This window comes from Cyprinus carpio, unplaced genomic scaffold (assembly GCF_018340385.1).
Source record: "Cyprinus carpio isolate SPL01 unplaced genomic scaffold, ASM1834038v1 S000006627, whole genome shotgun sequence".
Classification (NCBI taxonomy): domain Eukaryota; kingdom Metazoa; phylum Chordata; class Actinopteri; order Cypriniformes; family Cyprinidae; genus Cyprinus; species Cyprinus carpio.
In genome coordinates, this window is record NW_024879259.1 from 63,771 (window position 1) to 81,938 (window position 18,168).

Genomic DNA, 18,168 nt, shown 5'->3' on the forward strand with positions numbered 1-18,168 from the left:
ACCATGTACAACATTCCTGGATCAACATCCTTGTTGATCCTGGAACAACATTTCTATCAACCAATCCGAATTGAGTGATAACTTTTTAGGAAATATCTGTTTTAGGCTTACAATCAGGGTTAGGTGCTTCTACATCCTTGTTAATTAGCTATCATTTCACACTGATTTTAGGAATAAATTATGGGTAGGTTTAAGTTTAGGGGTAGGGATTGGGTTAAGTCTATATTTTTGGACAGTTATGTTGATCCAGGATCAACAAAAGATGTTGATCCAGGAACATGTCTTGGCAAAATCACGGCAACAGTTTTCACCGTAATCAGATCAACATTGTGAATGAAATTCTACAGAACCTAAGTGAATAAAAAAGAAAGATCATGTGAAGGGATAAAATGGCTTCTCTTCCCTGCTAACAATACAACAAAGAATGTGAATATTTAACTTCAAGGCAAAAACAAAACAAAAAAGGTAAACAGGTCTCCGTATTAATTTCAGCATTTGTAGCAGAGGGCGATCTCTGAAAGCAACACCCCAGCATGCAACGTGGCATGACAAATATTCACATTCAATTAATGACAACAATTAATGACAGAATGACACAAACACAAATTTCCATTGTTTTATTAAGTTTTTAATAAATAAAAACTTGATGTTGACAATTGCAATGCGACTACCGCCTCAACCGGACAAAACGCTTCCACAACAAGCGAAAGCAGCAGCCGCTTGCAGTGTCCTGTGTGAAAGTGCCTTAACACAGACTCACCACAACCACATTGTACCAACTGTGACCACAGACGATGAGTATAAATGTCCTCTTTACAGAGTAGTAAGGTGGGTGAGAAACCAAAGAAGGGAATAGTTCACAATTTTGTGCAAGTGAACAATGTTCTATGTTTGTATTCTGTGTTTCTAGTTTCTAAATCTATTTCTCTAAAATGTTTGGTTTTCATTTTAGCGTTACATATATTTTGCACGCAACTGAAGAGGGTGAAACTATTTTGTTGTGCACATGTTTCTAACACACAAAACTCAAGTCAGTTATTTTAGAAATTTTTTATTTCTTCAGTTTTATAACATAGAGAGAGTAAAGCAAATGAGTGGACAGGTATCCTTATAGATGTCTCATTTTTGAAAGCATGTGTAATATACAATATACTGATACTGAGAACAAGATATTGAACACAAAATGGCTACATCATATAACAAAGAGTGAAAGACATTTCTCAAAGAACAATCAAAAACAAGAATTGAAAAGCTTATTGTTACAAAGCAGGAAGTTTTTGTACAATAAGTCACTAGTCACACTGCCAGTATATGTCAGTATATGGCACTATACAGTCCTCTTTGATCTGAATGGAGCTTATGAAGCGATTTACAACTATGTAACAGAAGTAAATTGGCAAAACTTTTGTTGTTGTTCTGGAATCTGTTCTTCAACAGACAGGGGCATTCAGGGGGAAAACGTAGTTGTGGTTTCGGTGTCCAGGCCGACAGAGGATCTTCGTTTACCACAGTGGGTGTACATGAGGTGGCTCTTGCTGATACATCCCAAGTCTTTCAGTAGCTTCAGGAGATCATTGCGAAACTTTACCCCAATGAAGGCGTACAGGAAGGGGTTTATGCAGCAGCGCAAGAAGGCCACGGCTCTGGTCACATCCAAAGCGTAAAGACGACTCTTGTCCCTGTTGCAATCTGTTGTTTCCTGAGTGGTCACTCCCATGACTACATTATAGGGTAGCTGACTGAACACAAAGACAGATACCACTGCAATGATGACCTTGAAGGCTTTATTCCTCTCAAAGTTCTTGGCTTGGATGAGGGTCTTGATGATACAGATGTAACAGAACCCCATGACAACCGTTGGAAGTATAAAACCCAGGACCATCTGACTTATCAGCATCCTAATGCGGTAGTCTTCATAGTTGTTGCCATTTGCTATACAGGTGCCATTAATGTTGATTTCGGAGAACACCATGTCAGGTACTGAAAAGATCACCGCCATCACCCAAGTAACCAGAGAAGACACCTGTCCATAAAAGACCGCACTGGAGCGACAGCGATGAGCAGAGACGGCCTTTGTTATGGAGAAATAGCGATCTGCACTGATACAGGTGAGAAGGAACATGCCGCTGAAGAAGCTGACCTTGTAGATGGTGAACATGGCCTTGCATGGATACACCCCCAAGTGCCACTGGCTCATGAAACTAGCTGCCCAGAAGGGGAGAGAAATTGCAAACAGCAGGTCAGCCATGGCTAGATTGAGCAGGTAGACGTCAGTCATCGTCTTCAACCTCTTGAAGTAAAGATAGGTTAGGATGACCAGAAAGTTTCCCACGAGGGCCAGAAGGCAGATGATGGTGTAGATGGTGGGCAGGAACCAGGCGCGGAAGGAACGGTTGGAGCCTTTATCGCACATTATTTCAAGATCGCTGTAATCCACCGTCTCTGTGGAATACTCATTCTCTGTTGTGGAATTGTCTTGCATGTGGTATTCAGCAGTCACATTGGACCAGCTTTTCTGAAATAAAGGTAATGCAGATGCTTCACAAAAACCATTCAAGGAAAACGGTATCATTATCCTATAAATTTACAATCCCTAGACAGTCACAGTCTGTACATGATTCCAGTTTTATAATTAACTGTGTAAGTGTTTGAAAAACCCATTCTGCTTTACAAAGTTGGATTTAAAACTAGGTGTGTAGGCAAACAAGCAGTCCTCCAGAAGTATAATGAATAGTTCTCACAAAAATGGAAATTCTGGCATCTTGCAATAAGGTTATATTTGTTCTACATTAGTTAACATGAACTAATAATGAAATAAATTCTTCTAAAGCATTTATTAAATTATTTAAAGGGATACTCCACCCCAAAATGAAAATTTAGTCATTAATCACTTACTTACCCCATGTCGTTCCAAACCCGTAAAAGCTCCGTTCGTCTTCGGAACACAATTTAAGATATTTTGGATGAAAACCTGGAGGCTTGTGACTGTCCCATAGACTGCCAAGTAAATAACAGTGTCAAGGTCCATAAAAGGTATGAAAGTTGTCATCAGAATACTCCATCTGCCATCAGATGTGCAATCTGGTTTATATGAAGCGACGGGAACACTTTTTGTAAGCAAAAATAATGACTTTATTCAATAATTCCTTTGTCAACAGTCTCCTCTGTGTCTCTCCATATCACTGTATGCTGCGTATGCTCTTCTGTATCATCTGCGCCACAAGAATGTGCTGTTGCTACGTGTATTTAGCTTTGATTTGAAATAAAACAGCGCATCCTTGTGGTGTGGATGACACAGAAGAACATTTCTCTGATGGCAGATGGAGTATTCTGACGACGACTTTCATACCTTTTATGGACCTTGACACTGTTATTTACTTGGCAGTCTATGGGACAGTCACAGGCCTCCAGGTTTTCATCCAAAATATCTTAAATTGTGTTCCGAAGATGAACAGAGCTTTTATGGGTTTGGAATGACATGGGGGTAAGTGATTAATGACAAAATTTTAATTTTGGGGTGGAGTATCCCTTTAATGTTATTTTCAACATTTACTAATACACATAAGTTGTACCTGTTAATATTATTTAATGGACCTGAGCTAACATGAACTAAAAATTAACAATTAACATTAACAAAGATTAATAAATACTGTAACAAGTATTGTATTGTCATCACAAGATCATGTTAATTTAAGCATTAACCAACGTTAACTAATGGAACCTCATTGGAAATTGTTTACGATTTACTTGTTTCTGTAGCATATAAAAGATGTCAGTTTCAGTCACCATTCACGCTCACTGCACGCAAAATGTGCGCAATGAAAGTGAATGGTGACTGATTTTTTCATTCACCCTCAAATCTCCCTCTGTGCTGCACAAAAGCATGTCAGTCATAAAGGTTTAGAACTATGAGTAGAGCAAGTAAATAATGACAGAATTTTCATTTTGGGGTGAACTATATTCTCTGAATTTAGAGGTTAAATGAAAGTTGAGTGCAGTTTGTCTTAGTTTAATTCATGAATTACCTTTATTTGGCACGACCATATCAGCAGCAAAGGGCAAAAAACTGTCAATAAAAAACGCAACGTGTCAGAAAGTACACAAAATGATAGATTTCATTAAATAAAAGGTAAAGAGAAAAAATAGAACTAGATCCTTTCTCTTCTTTGACCAAATCCTGTACATTTTTATAGATTTGTAAAGCTATTTGAAACATTTAACAGCGTTATTCAACAGATTAATTTTTAGGCTTACCGGTAAAAGCATGCATGATTTAAGACTTTCTCTTTGAATGTTTCGCAAGGACTGCTAACAACACAGTGAATACGAGAGCTCTGCATCTGCTGTGTTAAAAAGGTGAAGCACCACTTTCAACTTTGAAGCCAAGACCAGAGGAAAGGGTTTTCACCACAGCCTGCACTGTTTCAAGAAAAACAACTTCATTTCTTACCTTTGAATAACCATATAGTTGTCCTAAAAATTCATCCTATTTTAAATACTTTCCTGATGTTCATTAAATTAAACCAACCAGTAATAATTAAAAAAACAAATGATCTATTTGCAATCTTTTAATATTTTTACTGTCTGTGTATAATTTCTGCTTTAATTTCTTAAACATTGTGAGTTTAAACAAAATAGTCATTTACTAGACACAGATACACCACAATACTGTGGCACATGGTAAAACAGCCTTTATACAATGTGACCCAGATAGGGTATAAATTTAGATGCTATACCTTTATTATGATGACTCAGATATAATTACCCACTAAAAGAGATATAATTAGTTTATTTGATGGTAAAAAGCTGTTTTGTGTGTGTGTGTGTGTGCGTGTGTGTGTGTGTGTGTGTGTGTGTGTGTTTGTGTGTGTGTGTGTGTGCGTGTGTGTGTGTGTGTAAGGTATCATGCTCTGATTGCTCTGTATTGCTCTGATTATTCTGTTATGTTTTACAGTGTATTACAAGTTCTGTCAAAATCCTGAACACAAGTGCAGACTACAAATAAGGGAGACTATAAAGGAATGAAAACAACAACAACAATTCATTTAACTTGCTTTTCCCCCACTTCTGGTTCTTTAAATTTCCTTGTCCTCAATCACTGTCAGACCCCCCACCCCCCACCCCTACATCAAGTTTCAACTCTGCACAGGTACACGCAATGCTGCACATGTGCAGCTGTGGGTTTGTGTATACACTGCTGCCAGGAAAAGAGGCCTAAGCAGGAAGATGTGTTTCGGCCACAACTCAGGTAATTTGAGTGGTGAAAGAATTGTTGAAGTTAGTTCACACAAATGGTGAATAAACCTCACTGGTAGAATCACCTGTACACTTACCTGTTTATACAGAAACCACTGGTGTTTGTGGGGATTTTTTTGGGTTATTGACTGTTAAGTGGCCTTAAGGTTGAACTATATATATAATGCATGCAGTGGATTAAAAAATATGTCAGAAAAATTAAGAATAAATAAAAAGGTTACACTATCTGGGTAAAGGCAAGACCATTTGTATACTTTAAATGGAGTCATGGACTGTTTGTAGCTATCAAACTTTGAGTTTCATCAAAAAAAAAGATAAAAGAGTAAGAAAGAAAGAAAGACAAAAGGAGCACACATCCCCCACCCCATAATCAAAAAGGAAAACAACACACCAATGAAAGTTCCCTTTTCTCAAACCACCTCTAGTAAAAAACAAACCAATGCATGTTGTGACACGGAAAGTTTGCCAAAGTGCACGCAAGCGTGTGCACTTTAAAATCAGTAGCCTATGATCACTGTTATATGCAGTATATCTCTATATCGGTATGTCACTATAACTCATAGAAGCTTGAAAGAAACAGTTGACGGTGATTTTAATAAAAATGTTAAGATGTAACTTATCAAAACCACAATACATTATTTTGGTATGTCAAATGGTGAGAAATCTAAGAAACCCAAGACCGCTTTGCTGATTTTAGGGTAACTTGTAAAACCAAAGAAATATCAAGAAGGTCTATAGCTTTTTAGGCATTTACTAGCTATTACTATAAAGAAGGATTTCTTATGTGCATTTAAATTAGTTGCAAATTGCATATGAAGAGTTTATTTGCAAAAAACAGATAACTTCAAAAATCATGTTTTTGATATGTTATCTTGTTTTTATTATGTTTTATTGTGTTAGTTAGCTGTATTTTTTAGTTATTTTTTACCTAATCAAAATAACCCCACTACAGTTTGATTGAGATTAATTGGAATGCACAATAAAAAACATGATTTTTGAAAATGGTTCAAAATGGGGTTATCTGATTTTTATCTGAGAACTCTTCATATCCATTATAGAATTCCAGTATATAAACTATTATTGGGTGTGAGTTGAGACAAAGGTTGCATAGCTCTTTAGTAGTTTAGTGCCAGCATCTCTGTTATTTTAGCAAAAGCACATTAAAGTTAAATGCATCAGTATTTGCAAATTAATATTTTGACTGAATTGTATAAATACATTGAATATTGCATACAACATTTTAATCAGAAGAACAGTTAAGTGATGAAATACACTTCTTAGTGTTGTACCATGGATGTAAGCACAAACTATCTTTTCTATTTTCATTTCAAAGCAAGTTCTTAGCTGTTCACTGGACATATTCTGTGAAATATTAGTAGATTCTAGAGTTTGGGGTTTTCATAATTAACAGCTAGACGTCCTTAAGTTACCTCGGACCGTTAGTCAAACTACTCACTGGTGTGTACAGGAAGCTGGGCTAATCTTGTCTGCACTCTGACATATACCCTGTTTCCCTCACTGGTGTGTTCATCTCATAATGAATTGTTTATATACATGGATATAGCTGTAAAATTTCCCTTTAGACATGATGTGTTTTAACTCTTCTGGGAAGTTTCTTAGTCATGCCTTTGCTTAATCACGTATGTGAAAACAAGGTTTTTTTTTTTTTTTTTTACTCATGAAACTCCCACTCAAAGTCTCTGCTTTAAACTTTTAGGAACTTGCATGGAAAACAAAACCTTGCAGACCTTCAAGAAATTGACATCAAGCCTAAAATAATCTACTTTAAAAAAAAATTAAGAAACAAAATACGGTTTTCCAAAGTGCATGCGAGCGTGTGCACTTTAAAACGGTAGCCTATGATCACTGTTAGATATAGCTCTATATCTGTATGTCACTGTAATTCATAGAAGTTTGAGGGAAATAGTTGATGGTGATTTTAATGAAAACAGTAAGATATAACTTATTAAAACAACAATACATTATTTTGGTATGTCAAATGGTGAGAAACCTAAGAAACCCAAGACCGCTTTGCTGATTTGAGGGTAACTTGTAAAAGCAAAGAAATATCAAAAAGATCTACACATTTTTAGGTATTTACTAGCTATTACAATAAAGCTATTACTACTCAGAAAAGTCAGTTTAGTTGATTTTAGTTATCTTTTCAATGAGATGGTGGTAAGATACCAAGCAACTATACAGCTAACCTAGAGAGTAGAAATAAGATCACTGATAAGATTGTGGTTAAGCACAAAAATGTATGACGGAAATAATTCTGGGTTGGAACAAGAATCACATTTCAAACAGATAACTCATCTTACCACAGTGTTTTTGTAATGTAAAGTTGCTACCATGCCATTCACCATTGGATTCCATGGTCTTTTTAAATGGACAAAGACCAGTTTTTAAGCAGTTTCACATTAGTCAGCTTCCATAAGTCAACTACTCATTAAACCGAATAATGATTTTTGTCATGTGGTTCCTCTGTGCTCTTCAGGCACATTCTAGCAAAACACACACACACACACACACGTTTGTTTTTGTGAATTGTGGGGACATTCCATAGGCATAATGGTTTTTATACTTTACAAACTGTATGTGCTATTGCCCTACACCAACCCTATACCTAACCCTACCCCTTACAGGAAACTTTGTGCATTTTTACTTTCTCAACAACAAAAAAAAAAAACTCATTCTGTATGGTTTATAAGCTTTTTGAAAAATGGGGACATGGGTTATGTCCTCATAAGTCACCCTCTCCTTGTAATACCTGTGTCATACCCATGTCATTATACAAGGTTGTGTCCTGATATGTCACAAACACACACACACACACACACACACACACACACACACACACACACACACACACACACACACTCACACACACTTTGGGTTTCCATGTTTTATGGGGGACATTCCATAGACGTAATAAGTTTTATACTGTACAAACTGTATTTTCTATCCCCTTACCTTAACCCTGCCCCTAAACCTACCCCTCAAACAAAAATTTCTGCATTTTTAAATTTTCCAAAAAAAAAAAAAAAAAAACTTTTCCTCATGGGGACCAAAAAAAAAAAAAAAGTCCCAAGGTCAAAAATGACTGGGATCCTATTTTTGTAGGGACATTTGGTCTCCATAACTTGGGGAATACCAGGTTCCAACAACACACACACACACACACACACACACACACACACTGAGATAGCAGGTGTCTAAAACATCTTGTACATATAAAAGCTTTCATTCATCTTTTATTAGTGTTCAAGATAAGTCAAACCAACTATAAATGTCAAAAGATATTACAGAACATGAAAATAGGCAAGGAGTATAATCATATGGATGTAAGATAATTATATTTAAAATAGATGTTTTTGTTTTATGATGTTTTTTTAAGGACATTCAGATGGTTATCAATATGTAACTGCACATGTCTTATTCATATATAAGGCACACTTAAACAGATACCACATTTATCCATTCAATATTATCAATGTGTGTCATTTTTATGATTCTTGTCTGCAAAATGGACTACAATGTCTTAAAACAGCATGCACTTGTTAAAAAATAATACAGATATATAACATAGAGTAAGTATTGTGACAGGATGTTTGAAAAATGTGGTTACTGCAATGTTCTGGTTTCTTGTCACCTTTTTTTAAAAAAAAAAAAAATAAATCAACTAAAAATATTATACTGCTCACTGCTTTTCTCCAGAATGTGATGGAAACATCCTTCTAAATGTCCTTGTTGTTTATCAGCTTGTACATTCTTCAGATTTAGTTAACAGTAAATTCAGCTCTTTTTTGATTTTGTTGGTACACTGATGTTGTCAGACATTTTTAGCTAAAGCATTGAATTCAGACACCAGTTCTCTTATGGAAGTGATTAGTTAGATTAGCAGTTGTGATAACCATTGATTAACTGTGTCTAGCTAGAGTCGCTCGCTTGGAGAACCCAAAATCATTCTAGAACACGGTTGTAAAGGCAGACTGTCAGTACTGAAATCCAGTGACATGTTCACTAGACAAACCCAGGTCCTTCTCTGGAAGTGGCATGAGAGGAAGCCACTGAACAATCTCTAAAAAGTGTGGATGAGTGTAGTTGTGTTGATGAGAACACCACCGCCGCTAATGCTAATTTAGCCACCACTGCTGATCATGCTGGCTGAAATATCTCCCCTTACATCCAAGCCGAGCTTTTGCAGGTCCAAGCCCATACTGGCCAGCACCTGGAGCAGAGTCATCTCCTGTTGCGTGGCCTGGTCAATCAGGGCTGGACAGGTTGGGTTGCACTGTGGCCACTGGCAATTATCAATGAGATGAAAGGGACAGCCCTTTAGAGGCGTTTTGCTGTTCTTATTAGCCTCCTGAAGACTTCTGTCCCAGCACTGCAGAGCACGAGAGAGTGACGTCCCCTTGATCTGGAAATCCGTCCAATTACTGAAGGAGAGAAAAATTAGGAAGCACAAAATCAAAATAGACCTTTACTTTCTGAATGGATGTTCATTAATTTTCCTTTTTAATTCGGAAGTGGGCTCTGACAGGAAGTCTCAGTCGCAAGTGGTGAAGTGCGTAAGTGCAGAAAGAACAGAAAAAAATGTGGTGTTGTGTTCCTGTTAAAGAAATAAATAATGCAGCCTCGGTAAACATAAGAGACGAAAAGATTTTCAGCATCGCCATATTATTAAATAAAATTCTCCTTTAAAGAAATGTAAGAAATTAAGTATAATTACAGAATATAACTCTAAAAACAACTGCAATTCAAACAAGAATGTAGAGGTCTTGAAATTCCCCTCCATAAGGTTCTGCTCAGTAAGTAAATTTAGTTTTTTAAGTGAGATTGTGGTGAAATTGAAAGCAACAATACAGCTAACCTAGAGAGTAAAAATAAGATATCTGATAACATTGTGGTTAAGCACAAAATTTTATGACATAAATCATTCTGGGTTGGAACAGGAATCACAATATTACTGTTTTCTTTGATATTAATGTAGCTGTGGTGAACATAAGAGACTTCTTTAAAATAAATAAATAAATAAACAAACAAACAAATAAATAAATAAATCCTAATTATTAAAACTTTTAACTGGTAGTGTGTTTATATATATATATATATATATATATATATATATATATATATTTCCTGAAACTTATGGAATCACAAAATGAATTGTGGTGAATTAATTTACCTGCATTGACACTCCCAGTTTCTGTTAATTTATCAACTACATTACATAATTAACAGAAACTAAAGAGAGTGTATATAGGTAAATTAATTAACCATACATGTTTTGGGGGAAAATGCATATATATATGTATACTGTATATATATATATATAATCAGCAGTAGTCTAATCAGTCTCAGCTACAGCTCTGCTGTAAGTTTGACCTCATCATGTGTTTCGCCATGGTTGTGTTTCACCTCACAAATCATCCACCCCACTGCTCTCTCAGCTGAGCTCATACAGTGGGCCATTAATTAAGCGTGAAACCATGAGGTGGCATTTTGGTGACACTTAGAATGCATCATGATGGACGAGTGCTCAAATGCAGGCGTATGAGCTCACCCATGAGGAGTGTGTCTCGGGGTGCCTGCGAGTCCTTACCTTTTGGTAATCAAAGTGTGGGAAAGACAGGAGGGGGCGAACACAGCCCTAAAACAACACACAGTAGAACATATATATTATATATTATATTAATGTATATAAAAAATACTTTTCATGACATGATCTTGACCTGATTGTTTAACTATTTTGCTTTTTTGGAGACATATTTAGGTAGTTTAAGTGTTATACTAATATACTATGTCAGTGATGCACTCACGTAACATCTTTGAGAGAGTTTTTAAACTCTTTTCCCAGGTTCTGCATGTAGGTCCACTGCTGCTCTGAGAGTGACTGCCCGCCCATATAAATGTTCTCCACTCGTAACTGTTCCTCATCAAACAACCACTGCACTACAAACAATGGAGCTAAAAAGGGACATATCCTCTGTTACTTTAAACTGAAGTAAGTCTTATTAACATTAACCACTTCAGTAAAGATGTTTTTATTCATATCAAACAGATGGCACACCCTCACCGGTTATGTATGAGTACAGTTTGTGTCCAAAAAAGCATTGCCATTCCTCGCCTCTTTTATACTGCTGCTTGCACTTTTCTGGAACAACACCACCCCACAGCCTAAAAGAGACATAATATCACCAGAAAACTAATATCAATGAAGCAGCACATTTTGAGAATTCCTTTATGTCTACAGGAAAAATGTGTAGGATGAGTTATACACTGATGTATACAATAAGCAATAGTAACATTGCAGCTGGCTTTAGAAACAAAACACACATAATGTTTTGGAACTTTTTTTTTATCCCTTGTGATTTTTATTATATTGAATGTGCACTTGTAGTGAAGATCAAATATCAAAAGTACATTTTTAAAAATCTGTTCTTACAGATGAAATATTATTGATGAAATATAGGGCCAATTAATAAACTTAAAGATATACACATCCACAACTTTGTTTGTTTACAGACCTTAAGTGCACTTCTAAAAAAGTACACTTTATAATAATGTTGAATTAAGAGGGTTACTTTAAAGTACATTTTACTTTTATCATGATTTAAAAAAACACATTTTTTTAAATAAAATAGAAAAATATTTTTATAAATTATTATAAAATATTTTTATAATATTTTCATAATTATTTTGATATACTAACCTTATTAAAGCACACATAAAGTACTTACATTTAAAGTTAATATTTACATTTTAAACTTCATAATTTCAAATGTGTAATTACAAATATATCTAAATAAAAATTACATAGAAATTACATTTAAGTATATTTAAGTTGGTATAAAGTATATACCATAAATGCTTGTCATTACATTCAGCAGTACAATTTAACCATATTTCAATTACAGTTGGAATAATTATGAAATTTAATATAAAGTACTGAAGTCCTATTTAAATGGGTCACTTTACCGAATTCCTTTTTTTATGGCATCCACAGGGGTGCAGGAGGCAATGTCTGGACATTCCGGAGCTTTTTGCTGTTTACTCTCCAGAAACCAGCCTGAGTCGACAAGGCCGCGCACCTGAGCATCAGCCCCAACTGCTCCAGAAGACTGGATACCTTATCAATGTTCAGCAGCACACCTGTTCCCCCAGCACTAACGGAAAGAAAAAATAAGTGCAGTCAATTCAGTCCCAAAATATTACCTTGTAGAATCAGTGAACTACAAATATTGTTCTGAATATCAGATGGCTTCAAGAAATGCTTTGGGATAACCAACAAAACATGCTGCTAACATTGGAGGAATCCTCAGAACTTGTTTTGCCTTCTTGGCAGGCCATATATAGATATTATGTCATTGTCTATAGCATTACAGGCTGCAGTAAACATTTTTATGGTAGACAACAGGATGTGTTGAAAATAGTGCTTCGGTCAGTGTTGTGGTAAAACTTAAGGGGTGGTCCATGGACGGGAATAGGATTTCATGGTACTCCAGATGGCTCTGTTTCAATTGTTCATAGCATCTTGTTTTTAGATCTGCAGCAACAGGTGTAATGGGTCTCTAATGTTGTCTTTGTTTATGAGTGAATTCAAATCTAATTATGGGATTTATAATAGCTATGGTTCTTGGATTGTGGAAACAAATAGCAGAAAAAAAAAGAAAAAACTCTGAACATTTCTTTCAGGCCAATCATTGAGGCAAACTCACTGTACCTAAGGATTAATACTGTTAAGTAATCTCTCTTTTACGATAAATGCAGCCCATCATTTGAGAAACATATACAAAATAGATACAAACCAATGTCATAAGTATTTTTGTCCAAACTAAAACAGTTTGGTAACACAGCCAGAGACCTCACCTTGTTCCTGCCAACATCACAACTTTGGCTTGTTTCAGTCCTTTTGGGGCAAGATCTTTGATCACTTCCCGAATGATTTGAGATCCCATGAAAGCATATTCTGCGGTGGAATAAATCATTAATATTGGAAACAAAAAACGTTAATAGTCTCACAAAAATTATCTCTGAAAAATGTACCTGTTTCTTTTGTCTGTTTGGACTTTAATGCTGCTTTGTTACCACTCCACACATCACTTGAACAATAGGGAACAAACCTGTTCACATCAGATAAGATACATAAGTAAGTTAGATGTCAATTATAAAGCTTATATAAATATCACTCTTGAATTTTTCAAATACTTACACAATATTGGCATTATACCAGTGAGGATTTTCATCAACTTGTGTTGACAGTAAACCACTTCCTGCAAATAATCAGGTTGTTTTCAAAAAGAATCACAGAAGTATGGCTTGCAACACTAGCTAGAAGAAAGCAAGATGTGTTGCTATGAGTGTGGTTAATATCAGCCTACCTTTGCGTGTCTGTGGCCAGTCAGCTGAGCTCATAAGTCGGGGGATAGTTTTGTATCTTGAATCGCAGGTCTCTTTGTTGTAGCAGCACCAGCCACCTAAAAGAAAATAATTGGAATTAATTTCACATTATCCTTCTTTTGTGCAGATTTCAAAAACGTACACAGCTTGGACTGTATTGGCACAAATTTACAGTGTTTACTTTGTTCAAACAACAACTTGCAGTAGAGAGGACAGCTTTTGTTACTATATTATTTTAAAATTTGTTTGAATTAGTCGAGTCACAAAACAGCACAGTGTACAGTGAATTTGTGTCAGCTTGTTATTTTGACAGGAGTTACACAAGTATTATTACAATTGCATGTAAAGTAAGTTTGCTAGACTTTGCCCTCTCCATTTAAAGTTGCTTCCTCTTGGCAAGACTTTCCAAGTAAAGAGAGAGAGACATTGCATGATTTATGTTTACACCTTGTTCTCCTTCTTGCATTGTTTAATTTTGCCATGTCTAATTCAACATCGCATGTTACTTTTCTTGACCAGTGACACTATAGGTCTTCATGACTTACTGGTTAACCAACGTGATGTGACATGCTCCAAAAAAGCAAAAAAAAATGACATGTCTAAGAAGATGACCAGCCGTCAAAATAACGCTGAGCACTGCATTTAAGCCTGCTGACCTCTCTTGACAAAATTAACTTCGTTTTAAATACTCACCTTCCAAAAATATCAGCCATCTCTTACTTCCTTTGAACTCCTTTAGGTAAAACCTGGGGGCCACAAATAAATATAGATGGTCTAGGGAACATAGCCATATGAGGACATTTACAAAACTGTCAAAGAGCCAATATTTAACTTAACATTGCAACACTGCAACAATTTTGTTCATTTATGATTTGCCAGATGTCCTTTTTTCCATGACATTGAATGTTTAAATATTACCAGTTACTGTATCCTCTGGGATTCAAACCCATGACCTTGTTGCTCTACAAATTGCCAAGTTTATGCACCTCTGGCTAGCAGTGAGGATGTGAGTGCTGTGTCTTACCCAGCAGCAGTACCATCATTGCATGTCACTAATGTGTTCTTAAGAAAGTGCAGCTTCATTTCATCAACAGGCTTGTTGACAGATGCGCTTTGTTGGGCGGTTCCACGACCTCCAGAGTTAGTTTCTTTACTGGAATCGCCAGCACCTGCTAGCGCAGGGTTTGGGTCATCTTCAGGGCCATGTTGGGTTGTCTCTTTAGCCTGGCTGTTAGGCTTCTTTGCAGGTTTTCCACCTGGCTTGACATTGCGATTGTTGTTCTGACAAGAAATGACTCCCAGCAGAAGCAGGAACATGACATGACACAGAATATTCATATCAAATCCGACAGGACCACCCTAGAAAAACCAAATGGAACAGTCTGTTATGAAACTCCAAAAACGATTTAAAGCAACACCTTCATTTTTTTTTATCATGAAAGGCCCATGTTTTGAAAAGACACTGCTTTAAATTCATTTAATGATTTAATCTGTCACCACCAATGAAATTAGAAGTGATCAACTTTAAGTGATCAACACTCACCCCTTAAAGCAACTGGTCCTGGTCCTCCGGGCGTCTAGGAGAGCAAAAATCCTCAGGCAATGCGGGAAAGGTGGTTTTCGAATTGATGCTATGCCTGCGTCCTGAACAGATCTTGGTCTTTGGTTGTGGTCTGTGCTAGATTTTATAGTGCCACCATATGGATTGCATTTCTCAACATCCCCTTTGAGCTGGTGCCAGCTCTGGGCTGCAACCAATGACACACCAAACCTGGACGTCTAATGGCGAGGAGAAAAGATAACATGCGCTCTCCCAACCATATTTCAAAGACATCCCCTCCCCACCTAACTTAGTCTCACAACAAGCCCTCCCGCCCTCCCCTAGACCAGGCTCGACTTTGATTTAAACACCTAGATGGTTGAAATACCTGCATAACCCTGCGGCTACATGGCATGTGGCTCTAGGTCATTGGAGCAGACCTCTCTCTGTTCACTCTAATAGGGAGAAACTCTTCACTCATTTGAATAATAATTCTATGAAAACTCTATGAGATAATCCTATGAAATGAATCCTTCAGGAAATGTAAAGTCTTCTCAAATTAAAGAAATGGAAGTGAGCGAATTGTGCCCAGATTTATGAAGTATCTGCTGATTGATCGCACAGGGTTGCCTTACATAAAGCAACAGCTGATAGACTGATGCTGTCATTATCCACTCTGCTTATCAATCACGGTGAAATGTATATGTAAATGAATGATGTTATGGAAAGTTTGCTACATCTTTGGAATAAGAGACATGCCTTTGCGTCTAACCTTTGGTATAGGAGACCTGTCTTTGAGTCTGACCAACTAGAGCGGTTCCATCTAAGTATAAGCACTGTCCAGGGCCTCTTTTTTAGACATGAGAATTTTCTACAAATATTATTGTAATCAAGTGGTGGTATCAGAGAAATGTATCTAAAAATTGCAGCATATAACCGACACTCAACAAGAATAAAGATTAAAACTATATGAATTCATTCAGTAACTATTTTATAAAATTACAATAAGCAAGCTTCAATTGCAGCAAAATGATACTATTTTCAAAGCAGTGAAAAACAGATAAACAGTAAGGAACCAAATGCCAACATTTTGCATCTAATATTGCTACAAAATAATTAGACCCATTAATTTAGAAATAATTTACAAATTGCAAATTATAAAAAAAAATATATAATATAAAACAATATAATATAAGGGTTGCTTAACCTTGACTTCTCAGGCACAAGTTTCAGACTCAAGATGTTTTTACCATTCATTGTGTTGTGAGAGCCTAAGTCTTTAAAGTGTTGCCAGATGAGTGAAAGTATTTAGACAAAAAATGTCTAAACAGCTAATCAAATGACATTTCTGAATTTGATCTACTGAGCTTAAAACATTCTTCATTCTTTCTGTATTTAGAAACACGCATGCTGCCCGTCTTCCCAGAATTCATTGCAACAATCTGCGAAGCAGACCTCAAAATGCAGAAAAACAGAGAAAAAAAGGTGTAAATCCTTCAGCTTATTTTCAAATAACAGCCAGAATGTTTTGAAAAAAGCTTTTAGATGGCATTGCTTGTCTTTTTTGTCTTTGATATCTGCTTCAATAGATTCTTTCAATAGAAGCTGGCAAGATGCTGCAGATGTCTGTGGGTCTGAACCTGAAGTAACTCCGCTGCACTGACCAGAAGTGACACAAAGAAGAGCAGATGCCCGTCTATTGTTTCATTTTTTAAAAAAGGAAACCAATCCCATATCACTGGATAATCGTGTGGCCAGCGGAGAACTATAGGACTCGGTTTTGTTTGGAATGTGTTTTTCAAATGTACAGCCAAGGTCAGCTCCTGACATTGAGTGCTCGAGTGGTCTGAGCACTTTGTCTGTGTCTGTGTGTGTCATCGCTGCATTTGAAGGCTGGCGAGTGCATTTCTCAGCTGACAGGCATCAAAGCATGCCGCACCTCTGAGAACTGTATAGATGTGATTTTCAGAGCACAGTAATGCGTAAAGGTCATGATCTTAAGGGATCATATCATCTAAACATCTTAGGCTACGTTCACACTGCAGGCTGAAACGACCCAATTCCGATTTTTTTGCCCCTATGCGACCTGTATCTGATCTTTTCATGACAGTCTGAACGACACAGATCCGATCTTTTCAAATGTGACCCAGGCCACTTGGGTATGTGGTCCTGAATCCGATACGTATCCGATCTTTTGAAATGCGACCTCCGTCTGAACTGCCAGGCCACATGTATCCGACCTGTACGTCATTGATACGCTACAAACGTCATAATTCTGCGTTGAAGTAGGCGGGAACGAGAAGAAAGTAGCCACTCACATCAGTATCTCACCACTCCTGGCTGCGACTCTGCACCCACACGTTTCTCTGTACCGACGTTGCTAACACTGCTCCACAAAACGCCATGGCCAAAAACCTTCTTTTTAATTTTCTTCTTAAAACGAGAAGATTGTAATTGTGCTGGCTCCGTTGGGAAAATAACTTTAATATTGCAAAAAGAGCTCCGCTGTTGCCTACACTGTTGTTGACATCCACGTTTAAACGTTAGCTACTTCCGCAAACAACGAGTGACGTCGTTGGCCGTTGTGTACTCTTCTGCGCATGCGGGTCACTTTTGGGTCATTTCACGTTCACACAGGAGATCACAAAAGGTCGCATTTAATTGAAAATGTGAACGGCCTTGCAAAAAAAATCGCATTTTTTTCAAAAAATCGGAATTGAGCATTAAGCCCTGCAGTGTGAACGTAGCCTTAAGGGATCATATCATCTAAACACATCCACAATTTACACACCAGGCAGTTGTTCAATGCATGTAGATCCAAGTTCATCTGAAGCTGGAGCTTGAATTGAACCATGGGAGGAATGAGATCATTAGAAAAGCTTAGATAGTTTTGATTGTCAGCAGTGCTCAAGTGCACTTTATGAGTGAGAAATATATATGCAAAGGTGCAGGTGATTTGCATGCTC

The 18,168-nt window shown here is 36.8% G+C and overlaps 2 protein-coding genes across 2 annotated transcripts; both read right to left on the reverse strand.

The window, feature by feature from the left end:
* Positions 1-1,035: 1,035 nt before the first annotated feature.
* Positions 1,036-4,364, reverse strand: LOC109102562 (C-C chemokine receptor type 7-like). Its single transcript, XM_019115948.2, has 3 exons — positions 4,255-4,364; positions 4,026-4,066; positions 1,036-2,515 (listed from the first exon to the last, which is right to left on the reverse strand). The coding sequence occupies exons 1-3, from the start codon at positions 4,268-4,270 to the stop codon at positions 1,448-1,450; spliced, it is 1,125 nt and encodes a 374-aa protein (XP_018971493.1). The 5' UTR covers positions 4,271-4,364; the 3' UTR covers positions 1,036-1,447.
* A 4,739-nt stretch (positions 4,365-9,103) lies between these two features.
* Positions 9,104-17,944, reverse strand: LOC109102563 (carboxylesterase notum2-like). The gene is given in 14 exon segments (XM_042755034.1): positions 9,104-9,698; positions 10,865-10,912; positions 11,082-11,229; positions 11,339-11,439; positions 12,241-12,370; positions 12,373-12,428; positions 13,132-13,231; positions 13,309-13,385; positions 13,475-13,535; positions 13,644-13,739; positions 14,356-14,408; positions 14,687-15,021; positions 15,206-15,441; positions 17,521-17,944. Coding segments are annotated over 12 exon segments (1,485 nt in total). The 5' UTR covers positions 15,001-15,021; positions 15,206-15,441; positions 17,521-17,944; the 3' UTR covers positions 9,104-9,397.
* Positions 17,945-18,168: the final 224 nt, after the last annotated feature.